Source organism: Patella vulgata, chromosome 6 (assembly GCF_932274485.2).
Source record: "Patella vulgata chromosome 6, xgPatVulg1.2, whole genome shotgun sequence".
Classification (NCBI taxonomy): Eukaryota; Metazoa; Mollusca; class Gastropoda; family Patellidae; genus Patella; species Patella vulgata.
In genome coordinates this window covers 62,003,606-62,020,544 of record NC_065884.2, presented here as the reverse complement: position 1 = coordinate 62,020,544, position 16,939 = coordinate 62,003,606, and the positions used below count along the sequence as shown (strand labels likewise).

At 34.6% G+C, this 16,939-nt stretch overlaps 1 protein-coding gene across 1 annotated transcript in view; it reads right to left on the bottom strand.

Annotated features, from left to right (window-relative positions):
• The window catches only part of LOC126824435 (DNA-binding protein RFX6-like), a 41,123-nt gene that overhangs the window by 3,972 nt on the left and 20,212 nt on the right, over nt 1-16,939 (bottom strand). Inside the window, exons 5-16 of the mRNA XM_056101768.1 lie at nt 16,376-16,453; nt 15,286-15,313; nt 14,032-14,139; nt 9,108-9,185; nt 8,350-8,463; nt 7,829-7,878; nt 7,071-7,230; nt 6,230-6,371; nt 4,719-4,813; nt 2,092-2,209; nt 975-1,094; nt 143-360 (exon numbers count right to left, since the gene is read on the bottom strand). Coding sequence (XP_055957743.1) covers nt 143-360; nt 975-1,094; nt 2,092-2,209; nt 4,719-4,813; nt 6,230-6,371; nt 7,071-7,230; nt 7,829-7,878; nt 8,350-8,463; nt 9,108-9,185; nt 14,032-14,139; nt 15,286-15,313; nt 16,376-16,453 — 1,309 coding nt within the window. The remainder of the gene's footprint in view (nt 1-142; nt 361-974; nt 1,095-2,091; nt 2,210-4,718; nt 4,814-6,229; nt 6,372-7,070; nt 7,231-7,828; nt 7,879-8,349; nt 8,464-9,107; nt 9,186-14,031; nt 14,140-15,285; nt 15,314-16,375; nt 16,454-16,939) is intronic.

Here is a 16,939-nt window from a genome sequence, read left to right as displayed (position 1 = left end):
CATCAATGACAAGAGGAAACTTCGCCGGAAACTCCCGATGAACTTTCTCGGCCAACACCGAGAGCGAACCCGTGACCTCCACACTAGCGAGTCAGCGTCTTACTCACTTATCTTCCTTGACTTCGCGTGGGGTTGGACTTACCTGCGTGATTGATGTAAGTGATGAGAGATGTGGTGATATAGGATATGGATCACGACCGGGTTGTAGAGGATTGTAAGTTGGAGGGAAACTAGGATCTAGATATTGTTCTCGTTTCACCGGGTTGCCTACCATCCCTCTGGCTAGATTATTTCTTCCAGAACTCGCCACAAAACACGTACTAGGGGCTTGTGATAAGTTAGGTTTCGATCCTGTATCGTCTGAAATACAATAGTACAATAAAGGAAATAAAATGAAATAAGGGTTTAAGGACCCACTGTTCTACTCCGACCGGGCGAATGTAGATGGGCATACGCCAAACAGTGTGCTATGAGTGAAATTTTGCCCGGACAGTGGCACTACGGATTACTCTTATATCGAATTCCAAATGCCAAGGGAAATATTACAATAAATAAGAAGTCTACAGAAATAAATGATGGTGGTTATAGGAGTTGCATGGATTTCACATTAAAGTCAATGGGGAGAAGATTATTACTAGTATTAACCCTAATAGTTATTATGAGAGTTATCTCCCGTGTTCTTGTGCAAAAGTTGAAATTCTTAAACTAAGCTATAGCGGCATGTGAGTAATTTAAAGTCCCTAAGGAGATGTGGTATCACTATCAGTGTTCGCGAAAGGGTAAATTACCTTGTTAACTCTTCAAAAGAGAAGTCGTATCAGGTGTACTAGAAGTAGTAAGCATACTGTGTGAACTCATCAAAAGAGAAGTGGTATCAGATGTTCTTGAGTAAGCATATTATCCGATTGCCTCAAATGGGAAGTGGTATCAGGTGTTCTAGAAGTTGTAAAACAAAAATCAGTGTTTCTATTTACCTGGTTTCATATGTTTATCTAATAGAGATTGTAATTCCTGTTCCTTCTCGTTATGTAACTGTGATTCAATAGCCAATAGAACATACTCGTCTAATAACATTCTTACTAGATGGAATGATCCTGAAAATAATACATAATACATCTAACAACATTCTTGATAGACAGAACAACCCTGAAAATAATACATAATACATCTAACAAATTTCTCCTGAAATTAATACAAAATACAACAACATTCTTACTAGACAGATCCTTAAATAATACAAAATACACCTTATAACATTCTTACAAGATAAACTGACTCTGAAATAATACAAAATACAACACGATATATAGAACGATCCTGAAAATAATACAAAATACATCTTATAGCATTCTTACTAGATACATTGACTCTGAAATAATAGAACAAGATTCTTATCATATCGAGCGATCCTGAAAATAATACAAAATACAACAACATTCTTACTGGATAAAACGATCCTCAAAAAAAAAAATACAAAATACATCTAATAATTACTGTTTATTACTGAACGGCATTTCGACTAGGTTTCAAAGATTATTTGAATTGTATCTTTTGCAATAACATCCAGCAATATCATATGGTAAGTAATTGTATTCTATAGAATTACACCTTGTTTATTTCTAGTTCGATTACTAATAAAATAAAACCAAGTACGAACAATCCAAACCATAAGACAGAATTCGAAGTCCTAAAAAACGTTATAGGCAAAAGAGTGTATTCAAGCAAAATAGTGTAATCAGCAAATGAACTGCTCCTCGTGTACAAATTACACGACAAACAGTGGTAACAGGTGCCGGAAGAGTAAGCCTACCCTGCCTGGCGCCACACCCGCCATAGCTGCATCCAAACTATTAGGCGAAATGTCGGTAAAATAGCGTGATTGGCCAATGAACTATCGGTATGCAAAATGCACGCGATGAACTGTGTAAACGATGTAGTAGATATTATCAGGGAGATAAGCCAATGAACTATCGGTATGCAAAATGCACGCGATGACAATGAAACAATTTGTATATGTCGAAGTATGGAATTAACGAAACGAAATTTACACAAAATTGTACAGTTTTTAAAACAAGCTTTGTTAATACTTACCAAATCCTGTGGCATTATTAAGGGTTAAATTATGCATGACTCTGGCTCCAAAAAACGACCATTTCAATAAATACTCCTGTGCTCGTTTTTTAAACGATCGGCCATTTTGTTTACTCGGCTAAAAAAGAAGACATAAATGACGATAGGTTGTTCATGAATATTTTACAAATAACAAATATGTTCCTCCAGAGTAAAGACCGTCGTTATAATCAAATTAACCATATATTCATTAATTAACAGACGGTTACTATAATCTAATATATTCATGTTATAGTAACGACGGTTCTTATAATTTAATTAAAGTGGTCGGAGACGGTTCAGTTAGTAAGAAGCTCGCTAAAGCCGGGTTCGCTCTCGGTGTTGGCCAAGAAAGTTCCTTGGGAATTTCCGATATGCTTCCCCTTGTCAGTGGTGTAGGGCGGAGGGCAAGGCCAGTGTCTGAAACCGATTTTCCGCGTACACACTGGCGTTCACGTAAAAGAAACCTTGGCAGAATTCGAAATAAGAGTAGGTCGTAGTGCCGTTGACCAGGCATACTTTTCCTCATGGCAGAATGTATGGCATATGCCTGTCTTCGTTATTAGCACTGTCGGTGGACACAGGTAGGACGTTACATTTGAGATAGTTGTACAAGTAGTTTCACGAGACTCGGATAAAATACCACAGAGTTTTAGATGGTTTTACAAGACTTGGATAAAATACAACAGGCGTTTAGATTGTTGTACAAAACTATAAACAGAGTCTTAGATAGCTTTACAAGACTCGGATAAAATACCACATACATCGCAGAGTGTTAAATAGTTGTACAAGACTAGAATAAATAGTTTTAGATAGATGTACATGATAAAATACCACAGAGTTTTAGATAGTTGTACAACACCCGGATGGAGTGTTTGAACACTGATCTTGAAGGGGGTATTCAAGAACCCCACGCATTGATTAAACATTTGCAGAACAAAACACAATCTGCATTTAGTAAATACGTCATAAGAAAGTAGCTTTGATCTCATAACCATAGTGAGTGTAAGTCAGTAGTGCTTTATAATATTGTAGTGGCAGTTTCGTACTTTTTCGACCCCTTTTTATCCCCTGTATTACCGAGTGTGCATATACACTCTGTGTAGTAGATAAAACGCAATGTGTGAAGTTATGTAATCAACACGAATGACGCATGTTTACTGTGTGAAGTCTATGTAATGAACCCGAATGAGTCACCACTCTTACCTTGCTGTGCCTTGTACCAAAAAATTGAATGTATGCGAGTTTATCTTTAGAAGTTAGGCGGATTATTGAAAGAAAAAACTCCCTCTGTAGATATACTTGATCGCGATAATTGAAACTGTCAAAATCTCGTTCAAACGTTAAAAAGCGCAAGATTGTGATGGACGTCACGTGCTTATTGAACCTTCGTTGAGATTAAATTGAAAAAGATTTTAAGCCCTGATTTTATTTTAAATATTTCATAGACTAAAACAGAATTCAAGTCTTATGATTGACATCCAAAAACAAGTATCCCTATTGCATTATGTACATATACATGTCATTTAAACCGCAGAATCAATAAACCAAACGAAATAAAGGGTAAAAAAGAAAAGTGTTATCATCCATTTGAAAGAATAAATATACCCCCCCCCCCCCTTTTGTACAGATTTAGTTAAATTTGAGGATCAGGTTATGTTATATAGAGGGGTATGTAGTAAAGTTATATATGGAGAAACGTAGTAAAGTTATTTTATAGAGAGAGATGCAGTTATTTTATAGAGAGATGTAGTAAAGTTATGTTATATAGAGCGGTGTGTAGTAAAGTTATATATGGAGAGACGTAGTAAAGTTAATTTATAGAGAGAGATGCAGTAAAGTTATTTTAGAGGAGAGAGAGAGAGAGAGAGAGAGAGAGAGAGAGAGCCGTTGTAAAGTTATTTTATAGAGAGATGAAGTAAAGTTTTTTTATATAGAGGGATGTAGTAAAGTTATTTTATAGAGAGATGTAGTAAAGTTATTTTATAGAGAGGGATGTAGTAAAGTTATTTATATAGAGGGAGATGTAGTAAAGTTATTTTATATAGAGAGAGATGTAGTAAAGTTATTTTATATAGAGGGAGAAGTAGTAAAGTTATTTTATATAGAGAGGGATGTAGTAAAGTTATTTTATAGAGAGATGTAGTAAAGTTATTTTATAGAGAGATGTAGTAAAGTTATTTTATAGAGAGGGATGTAGTAAAGTTATTTATATAGAGGGAAATGTAGTAAAGTTATTTTATATAGAGGGAGAAGGAGTAAAGTTATTTTATTGAGAGGGAGATGTAGTAAAGTTATTTTATTGAGAGGGAGATATAGTAAAGTTATTTTATAGAGAGGGATGTAGTAAAGTTATTTTATATAGAGGGAGATGTAGTGATGTTATTTTATATAGAGGGAGATGTAGTAAAGTTATTTTATATAGAGGGAGAAGTAGTAAAGTTATTTTATATAGAGGGAGAAGTAGTAAACTTATTTTATTGAAAGAGGTGTTGTTTGTGGATCACGTTATTTTATATAGAGGGAGTAGTAAAGTTTTTTTTATATAGAGAAAGATAGATGTAGTAAAGTTATTTTATATAGAGAGAAGTAGTAAAGTTCATACATACTTTAACAACCCTCTGTTCAACCACCATATCCAGCCATTCTGTAAAAGCTTCCACTGTAGCCTGTTTTCTTAAAATTTCTTTAAATTCTCTTAAAACTAGAAGGCAAAAACCCACACTTATCATTATATGAAATCGTTCCTACCAGAAGTAAGTCGAACGGTTTAGTGTTCTATCAGACTATCACACCGGACGTCAGCAGAATGGTTTACTGAGTTCTGTGGGTAAAGGCTGAAAGATTGCTGCCTTAGCCCTAACCCTATTTACATCTCGTGACCTATGACGAAATCTAAAATGGGCCTTAGGAGTTTTACCAGATCACTATTCCGGAAGTTAGTAGCACGCTTTAGGGATGGCTAACAGACTACTTTACCGGAAGTTGGTAGTATGATTTAGTGTGTTCAACCATACCGGAAGTTAGTAGAATGATTTAGTGTGTTCTATCAGACTACTACACCGATAATTAACATAATGGTTGACAGATAATTTGACCAGTGAAATAGGGCTCTGACCTTTCGGACCTTCACAAGAATATCAACTGATTAAAATACAGATCCTATTTCGTTTCTTTTTTATAGTTCAAAATTGTGGTTTACTTGTCTTGTCAACTCGGGGTACACTCCTAGAAACGTCAACGCTGTTTGATTAATCAATGTCTTACGTAATAGGTCAAATGCCCTGATGCGACCTCCCAGTAACTAGACAGAGTAATAAATTATAACCCAATCCTGTGTTAGAACAATTACTAAATCAAAGCAAGTATAGTAAATGTGTAGGACCAAATGTGTAGGACCATCATTATATACTCTTCAAAAAATGTAGGAGATTTTCAGAAACAATACAAAACTGTTGAAATGCACTGCTGTTTTTATTAGAGGTAACCAGTGTATGTTAAAAACAGGCCAATTGCCTACACATGAACATAAACAGTTCATATGGGCGGCTTATCTGACGGCCCCATTTCACTCGCAAAGAGATACACCGTCAAAAGTGTAATAGACGTTTTTGATTTTTTCTCAATAATGAGTAATTCCTCCACCAATCCTCAGACATTAAGTAATTCGTCGTGGCATGTTCCTAATCACGATTTGGTGCAATCTGACCCACTCCTCTTGCAGTGCCACGGTCAATTCTTGCAGTGTTGTCGGTTGACGTTGACGTCGTCGAACAGTCTCCTGATCAAATTAAACGTAACAAACTAAAGCAAAGAGACGCTAAACAGTTTTCATCAACCCTTCCTTGAAGTGTCAAATTTGACAATGAACCCCTCCCACGTGTATGGCGCTATTGCGTGTCGCATGTGCAGCTCAGTGGTTCTGTTGGGGCGATACGTTCTTCATCTGTGAATATACTCTCAAAGCATGTCAAATGTCCATGACTATTTATCATATCACAACCTGCATAGGTATTTGCATTTCAATATCTCCTACATTTTTTGAAGAGTATATATAAACAAGCAATAACAACATCTGAAACCACGCAGGACAATAATAAGATGAATGTCAAAAACTTACATTCAGCGTTTAGTTCTATATCTTGATCGCAATCTTTCTGTGTACATACAACATGTGACGTAATACTGTTTAAATCTATTCTATCAACATCAGCTATCATCTGATTTACCAACTGGGCATCGTATAAAACTGGTCTTGATGTCTGAAACAAAATAGACATGACGCCCGTTACTACGAACATATGAAACAAAGATTACTAAATCTAGTAATGTGTGTCCATAAATTTGAATTACGAATGAATAATCGACTAGACCTTAAAATCTCTACATCGCTTTTAGTCCCGAAATTACCTAGTTTGTGTCGAGTGGACATTAAACACACACACTCTCTCTCTCGCTCTCTCTCTCTCTGGTGGGTATCTTATGGTATCTCTACAAATAACCACAGATATGCTTGTGCAGAGAAGGGAGAAAATAGGGAAATGTGTTTGACGTCCATGTAACTTAATTTGGTCATTTTGCGACTAACTTGTGTTATATCTTTATTGTGCTTTTTGTCTTTGTTTTGGGTGTAACGTTACCACGCTATATGGTATAACTTTATTGTACTTTGTGTATTTGTTTTGGGTGTAACGTTACCACGTCATATGGTATATATTTACTGTGTTTTGTGTCTTTGTTTTGGGTGTAACGTTACCACGCCATATGGTATAACGTTATTGCGCTTTGTGCAACTGTTTTGGGTGTAACGTTACCACGCCATACGATATATATTTATTGTGCTTTGTGTATTTGTTTAGGTGTAACTTTACCACGACATCTGGTATATCATTATGAGGTAAATGCAGGGATTTTTTTAACACTATCGATTACTTTTGTCAGAAAAATTTGGGTGACTTTACCTGAGCTAGGTGTAAAAATGATGTTTGACGTTTCAGCGCCTGAGCAAATCTTCTAGCAACCGGAAGTTTATTTTCTAACACGTGATCTGGTAAGTTCTCGAGAGCGGAAGCCACCCAACTCTCCCAATGTTTAGCAAAATTTCTGATATCACATAATAAACTGAAACAATAAATTTAAATTGAAACATATTTTATTGATCATAGATCATTAAAGGCATGAGAGACAAGTGAATTCACTTATAAAGCTCCTCTCCTAATGATATTTAGCTCAGTTCAATCGTTAAAATGTTCAAATATATTAAAGCCACTGATCAGGATTTGAGGGATTTTGAATCCCCTGAAAACTACAATATCGTGAAAGCTGGATATCTATCCAAATATGGTCCAATTCCGTTCAGTAATTCCAAAGATTCAGCAGACGATATAAACACCCGGGGAACTAAATTGTCGTCAGGTTAAAGCCACCGATCGTCATTTGGAGGATTTTGATTTTCTTTCAAACTACAATGACGTGAACTCTGGTTCCGTTCAGTATTTACATAGATATGATGAACTAAAAATGTTCCAACATCCGGCACCCCCTACAGACAATATAACAGGACAGTGCTACCTATAAGTGTTTAACGAGATTAATGTTAATCCGGTTGAATCAAAGCCGTGGGATTATCTACCTTTGATATCGTTAACAGGTTCATAGATAAGGATAATGGTGTTTACTGTTTACGTTTGTGTGCGTGTTAAATATTGAAACTACTCACGTTTCAGGCATTTCTTGCATGGTAGCCGGAATGAGAACTTCTGTTAAGACCTGAAACATATAATTGGACCGTTTGTTTTAGAAAAAACTGTTAAAAATGATTTCAACTGATGGATGAAAGGGAATGTAAGTTTACTTCCGCTCGTGGTGTCTGTGCCATTGTAGAATGGCGTACCCACTACCTTGTATAGCATAGAATGGCGTATACACAACATTATATAGTGTAGAATGAAGTATCAACTACTTTAATCATAGAATGACGTATACACATACTTCTTTATATAGTGTAGAATGACGTATGCCTTACTTTGCATTAGAATAGCGCATACACTATCTCATATTATGTAGAATTACTTATATACTACCTTATATTACAGTGTCGAATGACGTATACACTTCTTTACATGGCATAAAATGGGGTATACACTAATTTACATGGCATAAAATGGCGTAGACACTACTTTTTATAAATAGAATGACGTATACACTACGTTATATAGTGTAGAATGACGTATACACTACCTTATATAGTATAGAATCACAGACACAGATAATATCAACAACAACACCATTATCAATCAGCGGTAGAAGATGTTCCGGTAAACCTTGCCAGAAATGGAGCAAAAAATTCTGAATCTACAAAAAAAAATATGCAGTCACTTGAATCAAAAATTCATCGTTATCATCATATTGGAACGGGGGTGTTGCTAAATAAGATCAATTGTGCTATGTCTCTTCTATTTCCTTTATGGATTGTGAACTGCGAATTGTTGTTCATTTAAAATGAAATTAAATCAATTGGCAGAAATGGAATGAAATGAAACGCGGGTGAACGTCCTACTTTGTTGCACCAACGGGGCTAATAAAGGCAGACGTACGCCACGCAGTGTGCTACGAACTTATGGTGGCCATTTTGTCCTGTCAGCGGCGCGTCGGGCTAGTCATATTTCGATTTTCTTCTTTTTTTCTACTGAAAGGAGATCTTATTGTGTTACCGGTGGTATGCAACAGTTTTTCTTTTCATATCTGTTTTTGGGTGCCAAGAAAGAACAGCCTGGAAAATCCCGAAATACTTTCTTGGCCAACTTGCTGTTTATTCGATTCAACCGCAAATTTTAATGTTTGTTTTAAAAAAATCTCTCCAAGTATAACAAGGGGTGTGAATGTCATATTAGATATTCATAATGGTCATTAATCCATATCTTATAATGTTATTTACAGCTTGTGATATCCCGTCTATCAAACGATTTACAATGAAATAATATAAAAGAAAAACAAACCTCTTCGAAGTTGGCATTAATGGCTGTATCTAGTATACATTGACAGTGTGTTTTATACATCATAATAAACGTCTCCACCTATACAAATACAATAACATAATTTATCTTAATATAAACATGAGAAAAAAAGGAATGAAAAACAATGAAATGGAAATGAAATCTTAGTCTAGCCTATGGACCAACCACAGTAATTTTCGATTTCTGAAATATACAATTCCACAACGTCGTCATTGGCTAAGTCGGTTAAGAATTTAAACCTCATTTCATTTCCAAAACGTTTCACATTAAATTCACTAATTATAAGCATCATAATAAAGTGCTGACAAAAAGTGTCCACCCCAAAATTAGTGTAATTATGGAAATGTGCGATTATATTTGTAAAGTTAATAGTTATATGTTTTTTTCTCGCAATTTAAAATTGTTTTTCCCCCGAGTTTCTTGAAACTTAGAAGATAGCCTTTGGTTTTATTCACCAATAATAGAAAAAAAAAAATATCCCACAAAACACGAATTGATTTATGCTTTGGGATTTTTTTATAGCCAATAGCAATTGACTATCAACTAGTTGCTCTCGATATTTTAGATATGCACGTGCGTGTTTTTTTTATGTAAAAATATGGGGAAAACAAACTACTAACTCCAGCTCTATAACTATCATCTAGATTGCGCACTTTGTGGAAATTTGCGGTTCAAAAAAGATAATATGTGTGATCGAGTAATTAAATATATACTGCTGTCAGAATTGTTATCTGGTTTCGCTTTCAATGAACTCCACACTCTGGGGTTTTTAAACTAGCTTATATGTAGCCATCTGAACGGCATATAATACGTCAACTATGTCACTCGCTAATCGTACGTGCGATTTTCGTGTTATGAATTTGTCTACCGATTGTCAATCAGGAAGTCCACTTTACTAGATTTATGGAGTCTGATGGATTTATTAGGATCTGTATTAGTCCTATCCCTGATGACGTCATTTAGTTGTAAAGTCCAAAGCCCTATATACGGCTTTGGTAAAGTCACTTAAATGTGGATGTAATGGCGTAAGAGAGATAATATTTTTGCACAACACCAAGATGAAAAAGTGAAACGTATATTTTACAGTTTAATAATCAAAAAAGTATTGGAAATGGAATCCATTTAACTTAGTTTCGGTTTTTGAAGAGTCACCGAATGATTACTCATGATATATAGAGAGAAATGAGGTTTAACGTCCACTTGACACAAACTAGGTCATTTTGGGACTCATATATGATTCAATTTTATTTCATTGTGCGTAGGAGTCTTTAGCAGTAGGAGGAAACCGGGGAACTCGGAGAAAACCTACCGGGAATTCTCGTATTTAAGCCCTGGGCTTAATTTCAAATTTGACCATGTTTAGTAGTGAAACATTTCTTCTGAAATTAAGCCCAGGGCTTAAATTCGAAAAGAGGAAAAAATGACAAACATTTGGGTTATTTTTATAATTTTAAATGGAACGTATCAAATCCATTAACAAAAATGGTTTTTAAAACACAATTGTAATACACCGTCACATAAATGTTCTGAAATACAAAAAGAAAATGTTCATAAACTTTAAATTTCAAAGTTCTTTGAACAAATCAGATCTTACAATCATCAGTGCCACTCTAAAATAAATTTTGAATTTAAGCCCATGGGCTTCAATTCGAAATTTAAACTCGTTATTAAGCCCATGGGCTTAAATACGAGGATTCCCGGTACGAGGTTGGATAGGCGAACTTACTCCTTGCCACATACAGACCACGACACTTGACTCAATGACAGACCTTATGATGCAACGCGCACACGTTAACCATTCAGCCCCCACCCCACTACTCATGCTAGAACCACTGGTACTGATTTTTAATATCTGGGGGGGGGGGGGATTCGCATGACATTTTTTAAAAATTTTTAACCTTATGTATGTATTGTTTGATTGACTGAATAACTTGGTGAACGAATGAATGAATGAATGAATGAACCCTATTTCGTTTTAAACCTATGCCTATGTGTATATTTTCACGGACAAGAAAGATTAAAGCAGGACAAACTAACTCTAGTTGTTATCAGTGTTCAGATAGATAATCAACCTACTAGTCTAGCTGACACAGGTCTTGTCTTAATGGGCTTGAATTCGTTGTTTGTTAGACGTCTTCCATTAACTCCATTAGGACTCGGTCATTACATAAGGCATATTGATAACAACTTTATCTACACTAGGATAAACAAACTCGAATTCATATTTAACTTTTTTTTAAGAAAACGAACAAATATTGATTTTATAATCAACATAAAACGATTATCTTTTCAAGACGGTTCTTCAGTTTTTACTCGGTCACAATTCAAAGAAATAGTGTTGATAAGAATATGGAAATAATTTTAAAGTGTGTTGTTTCTGTTTTTAAGACAAATATAAGGGCATTAGGTAAAATTAGATAAAGAGCTGACAGTTCTCGCTATAATAGTTAAAATATGGATGATTAAAACAGAAAATGCTGAAAATTTCAACCCAATTGCTTCACTCTGAACCAAGATATTAACGATTCAATTTTCGGCTATCCTCGACCATCATTACTAACATTGTTTCTTTTATCAACAAAGTCTCAATTATCCATTTTTTATGTTAAATTATCCATCACATAATGTATTCAAATCCTCTAAAAAATCTCAGGCATCGAGAGTTAATTATGGTCTGGATAAGTTAATTAATGTCTGATTATTAATTTAGATAACATTTCAGACCTAAAGAAAGACCTGCAATTGACAGATTTAGCTCTAGCAAAATGCATGTTTAACTTTAATAAATGTTCAAGTTATAAAATAATCTTCGTCAAGTTTATGCACTTGATTTGAAATCGGGCTGGGTAGCCGAGTAGTTAAACACCTGCGTTTTAGATCATTGTGACCTAGTGAGCAGGACGTTGGCTCACTAACCTGGAGGTCCCGTGTTCCATCCCTGCGTTGGTCGAGAAAATACATCGGGATTGTCCGGCGTGGTTGACCCTGATCAGTGGTGTAGGATGGAGGGCCCGGCAAGAAACAACGTATAGTCGTTCGGATGGACCGAAAAGAACCTTTGGCAGTTTTAATTCGAAATAAGGGTATGCCGTAGCGCCGCTGTCCGTGCAAAATTTCCGTCATAGATAGCACACTACATGGCCTACACCCTGTTCATTATCCCAGTAGGAGCAGAACAGTAGGACGTTAAACCTCATTTCATTTCATTTCATTTCTTGCGCATTGACAAGGAGTGGGGTTTTGTGCTTCACATTTTTTCCGGGTTCTACGGCTTCCTCCCATTGCTAAATACCCAAGTGAGTTGTTGTAATAACTGAGTTCTGCAAGGAGAATCTAGGGTAATCCAGAAAAGCGTGGTATACAACTAGACGACAAACAATAAATTGTGTGGTGAATTGTTTCAATATTTCAAGGGGATTGGGGTTTAACTTATCACAATGTCTTTCTCAAATACATCAATCGACTAATCCTGTTGATTTTACCAACCCTAAACATGGCGCCCAAAATATGAACTCTTTGGTCGCTGGAGACGAAATTGTCTGCACGCGCCCGCCATAAACTATGTCCGCGTTATCGTCAAGCAGGTACTAGACCAAATTAGATTGGAGAGTCAAGTGTTTGGTCATAATGGCAAAGTAATTTCTATCACAAATCGAGGGGAAAGTATTTTGTAGCATGGTTCAGACACTGAGAATCTCCCAGAAGTCGATAATATAAAAAAAGAACGAGGGGTTAAAACCATGCCATTTCTTTGCCTATAATTTTCTTTCATGCACATATGCCCATAATAAAAATATTGAAGGGGTGTGGTCGGTTCGAATTGTTTTGGGTGAGGTCAAGCGAAATCTAATGGCCGTTTGCACCTTGACCCATCCCCCACACAATCATGAATATTCACCAAAATAGGACAGAAAATATGAAATCAACCATCCTTCTTCAATTCAAGACCAGAAAGTCAACAATAATTGGCAAACAAAAGAGAGGGTGGATGAAATAGAGAATTAGGAGTCGTACACCTTTTTTGCTCATAATAACATATATGTCTGTCACCCTCCGAGAACGTGCAAGTTAGGAAGTTGCCACATCTGCGGAGAAAGAACTGTCGCGTGTCCTTTCTCACGATTTTAAATTCAATTTACTTGTTGACCTATCATGAAGATCGCTAGGGCGCTTAAAAAGATAACCTTAGCTTTTATTTAATCAGAAGTTTTATCTACGTTTAATAAAAAAAAAAACCAACTAACAAATCTGTATTTATTCAGATACAAAAATTCACCTATACAAGTCACACAACAAATTTAATAACAGACTATTTTTTGTGTTTGAAGATATGCAAGGATACTGTATGTGTCATTGGCATGTTTAAAATGGGCAAAGTTCAATTGTTTGATTTATAAAGTTTGTCATGTGATAGATTAAGATACTATTGATGAAAGATTTTCTGGTAATGGAATAGAGGTTTGATAAATGGAGATACGATGTGTTTCGCTTTTCATGGGGCACGAATTTATATCAAGTTGAATCAACAGACTTTGTTGACTTGGTTCTGATAACGAACTAAAAGTAATTTTACCGTATAACACAGATAACGTTAAAATACCATTTATAACGCAAGCCTTCAACATCCTTATCAACAGTTGACGATTAATTTCTATCAAATTCAATATCACTGTCTGATAGCATTTTATACGAAACTAAATCAATCACATAAATCTTAGACTTATCTCCCTTCTGTTTGCTCCCGGTGCACGTGCAAGGGGACCCTGATCCTTATCTATGAACAGTTACGTATTTATAAAGGAAACTGGTTATGTTCGTACAAAAATATGGCGACACACTTTATACCAGTAACGACTTGCACCCCACGCTACCACACCACGTGAAAAGAGAATTTATTATAACTTACCTTTTCTCGAGGTAGTGATAATGGTAAAATGAGAAAATTAGCATTAGGAAAGTCTGGTAATAATGTTCCTGTCTTAGAACTTAGAGAATATTTCCTCGTAAATCCACCCTGCAACATAGAAAATTGTTAAAATTAGCATATAAAACAATGAACAAAATATCAATGGACGTCTGTTGATCTTAAAGGTATATTACTGTGATCAATAAATAAATTGGGTCATCACACTCTTTTTATTAATCCACTCAAGTTTTATATAAAAAATAGCAATCGCTTGTTGCAAGTTTTCACGGTATAATATCAAGCTATAAGATCAAGGTGTAATATCAGGATATAATATCAATATGTGATATCAAGATATTATATCAAAGTGTAATATCAAGGTGCGATTTTAAGGTATGATATCAAGGTGTAATTTCAAGGTATGATATCAAGGTGTGATATCAAGATATAATATCAAGTTGTAATATCAAAGTATGATATCAAGGTGTAATATCAGGGTATGATATCAGGGTGTAATATCAAGGGGTAATATCAGGGTGTAATAGCAAGGTGTAAAATCAAATTATAACATCAAGGTGTGATATCAAGGTATAAATTCAAGATGTAGTATCAAGGTATGATTTCAAGTTTTATGGTTCCGGACCATGGTCATACACAGTTAAAATCTCTTTTTTAAAAAATTAACAATTCGAAACCAAATAAAGTTGTTGATTTAATATGTAAAAGGTTAAACAATTCCATTAAAATATTGAAAGACGGATTATTTTCCAATAATAAAAAATAAAATCAAAGTGCACGACTACACGTCCATGTGAAATAAAATATATATATCAACATCAAAAGACATTAACTCTTTTATATATAATTTACACAATTAATTTCATTGTTCACACATAATTTGAATAATAAAAAGAAATCAGAAACACATATTATATGCTTAAAATAAATGAAACGTGTTTAGTTCAGTTTGCAGACTTTTCAATTATTTTTAGAAATCTGATATCGTAGTATTTAATAATATTCTTTGATCTAAGTCATAATTGACAATTCATAGCATGATATATTTTTTAGGTTTCAATCGTTTTTATTTAATATTTAAATATAAAATCATGGTTTACATTTAACTTCACAGATTTCGGTATGTTATAAAATACAAATCCGCGAAACAAACACCTGGGAATTACTATTGATCAAAAGGTATAACGGTTTCCATAAAAGTGAAAATGTAATAAATATGTAAATTTGCCGCCTTACCTCGTTTTTTAACTTGGCCCCAGAAAATCTAAAATATAGATAAAAGGTCTTATGTATTGGTAAATATAAATGATTAATTGATATCCCTTTTGTGGGTTACACAGACAGGCTACATGTAGTCTGGTTTCGCGAGGACTCTAAAGTTTAGATCAAAGGACGAATGAAGATGTCACAATTATTTGAACTTGATTATAGTGTATTAAATATATATTTCTTAGCTACTTAAATCATATCCCTAAGTTTCTAGTCGAACTCGTGATAGAATATTGTGTTAAACCATTACCTTACTAAAATCATCTTTTTGCACTTTGACCAGACTCTAAACTCACCGTGTTACACTTTAACTAGACTAAACTCATCGTGTTACACTTTAACTAGACTAAACTCATCGTGCTAAACAATAACAAGATTACATTCATCGTGTTAAACAATAACCATATTGAATCGCCGTGTTCAACAATTACCAAACTAAACTCATCGAGTTAACAATTACCATACTACACTCGTCGTGTTAAACAATTACCATACTACACTCGTCGTGTTAAACAATTACCATACTAAACTCATCGTGTTTCACTTTAACCTCCTCGTGTGAACTAGACTAGACTTTCGCTAGACTAAACTCATCGTGTTACACTTTAACTAGACTAAACTCATCGTGTGACACTTTCACTAGACTAAACTCGTCGTGTTACACTTTAACTAGACTAAACTCGTCGTGTTACACTTTGACTAGACTAAACTCATCGTGTTACAATTTAACCAGAATAAACCCTTCGTGTTAAATAAATACCAGAATAAACTCATTGAGTTAACATTTACCAGAATAAATTTACCGTGTTAAAAAATTGCCAGAATAAACTCGTTGTGTTACACTTTAACCAGAATAAAGCAACTAATCACGTTAAGCTATTACCAGAATAAACTCGTCGTGTTAACCTTTAACCAAAATAAACTCATCGTGTTAAACCATTACCAGAATGAACTTGTGAACACACACTTAGTGATCACCTTTACCAAACAAAATCATCGTGCTAAACCGTTACCATACAAAACACATCGTTTCAGACCTATACTAAACTAAACTTACCTTGTTAAACCTTTACCAGAATAAACAGAATGATAATATTGACTGGTTTCACGTATTCCTATTCCATAATAGTGATACCTGAAAATACGACGGAGAAAAAAAAAATAGCTACTGGTTCGTTATTCATATATATATTGTTTTCTTTTGTATCGGTACGAATCAAATCATGTGTCAATTACAGTTCATTTAAAATTTTGATAAAATATAGTACCACTAATCCTAAAAGAATGTCAAACTGAAAATATTATTTTCCAAAATTATAGATTGTCCATTTATAGCAAATCTCTCTTTCCCCTTTCCCTTGACACTTATGTTGCGCTTTTTATGAATTTTCTGGCCGCGAGTTGACAAAGCATTCTCAGGCTTAAGTTAAGAATTTACTCGAAAAATGTTCGCCTTATTTTAACTAAAATATAACCCTTTATAAAACTGCTGTTGTTTTAATGTATCAATTACACCAATACGAATCTAGGAGCAAATTTTTGTGTTTCTTGATCAAAGATATTTCTCTTACACAATGATTGAAAGTCGAGTAAATTGTTAACTTAAGTCTGAGAATGCTTT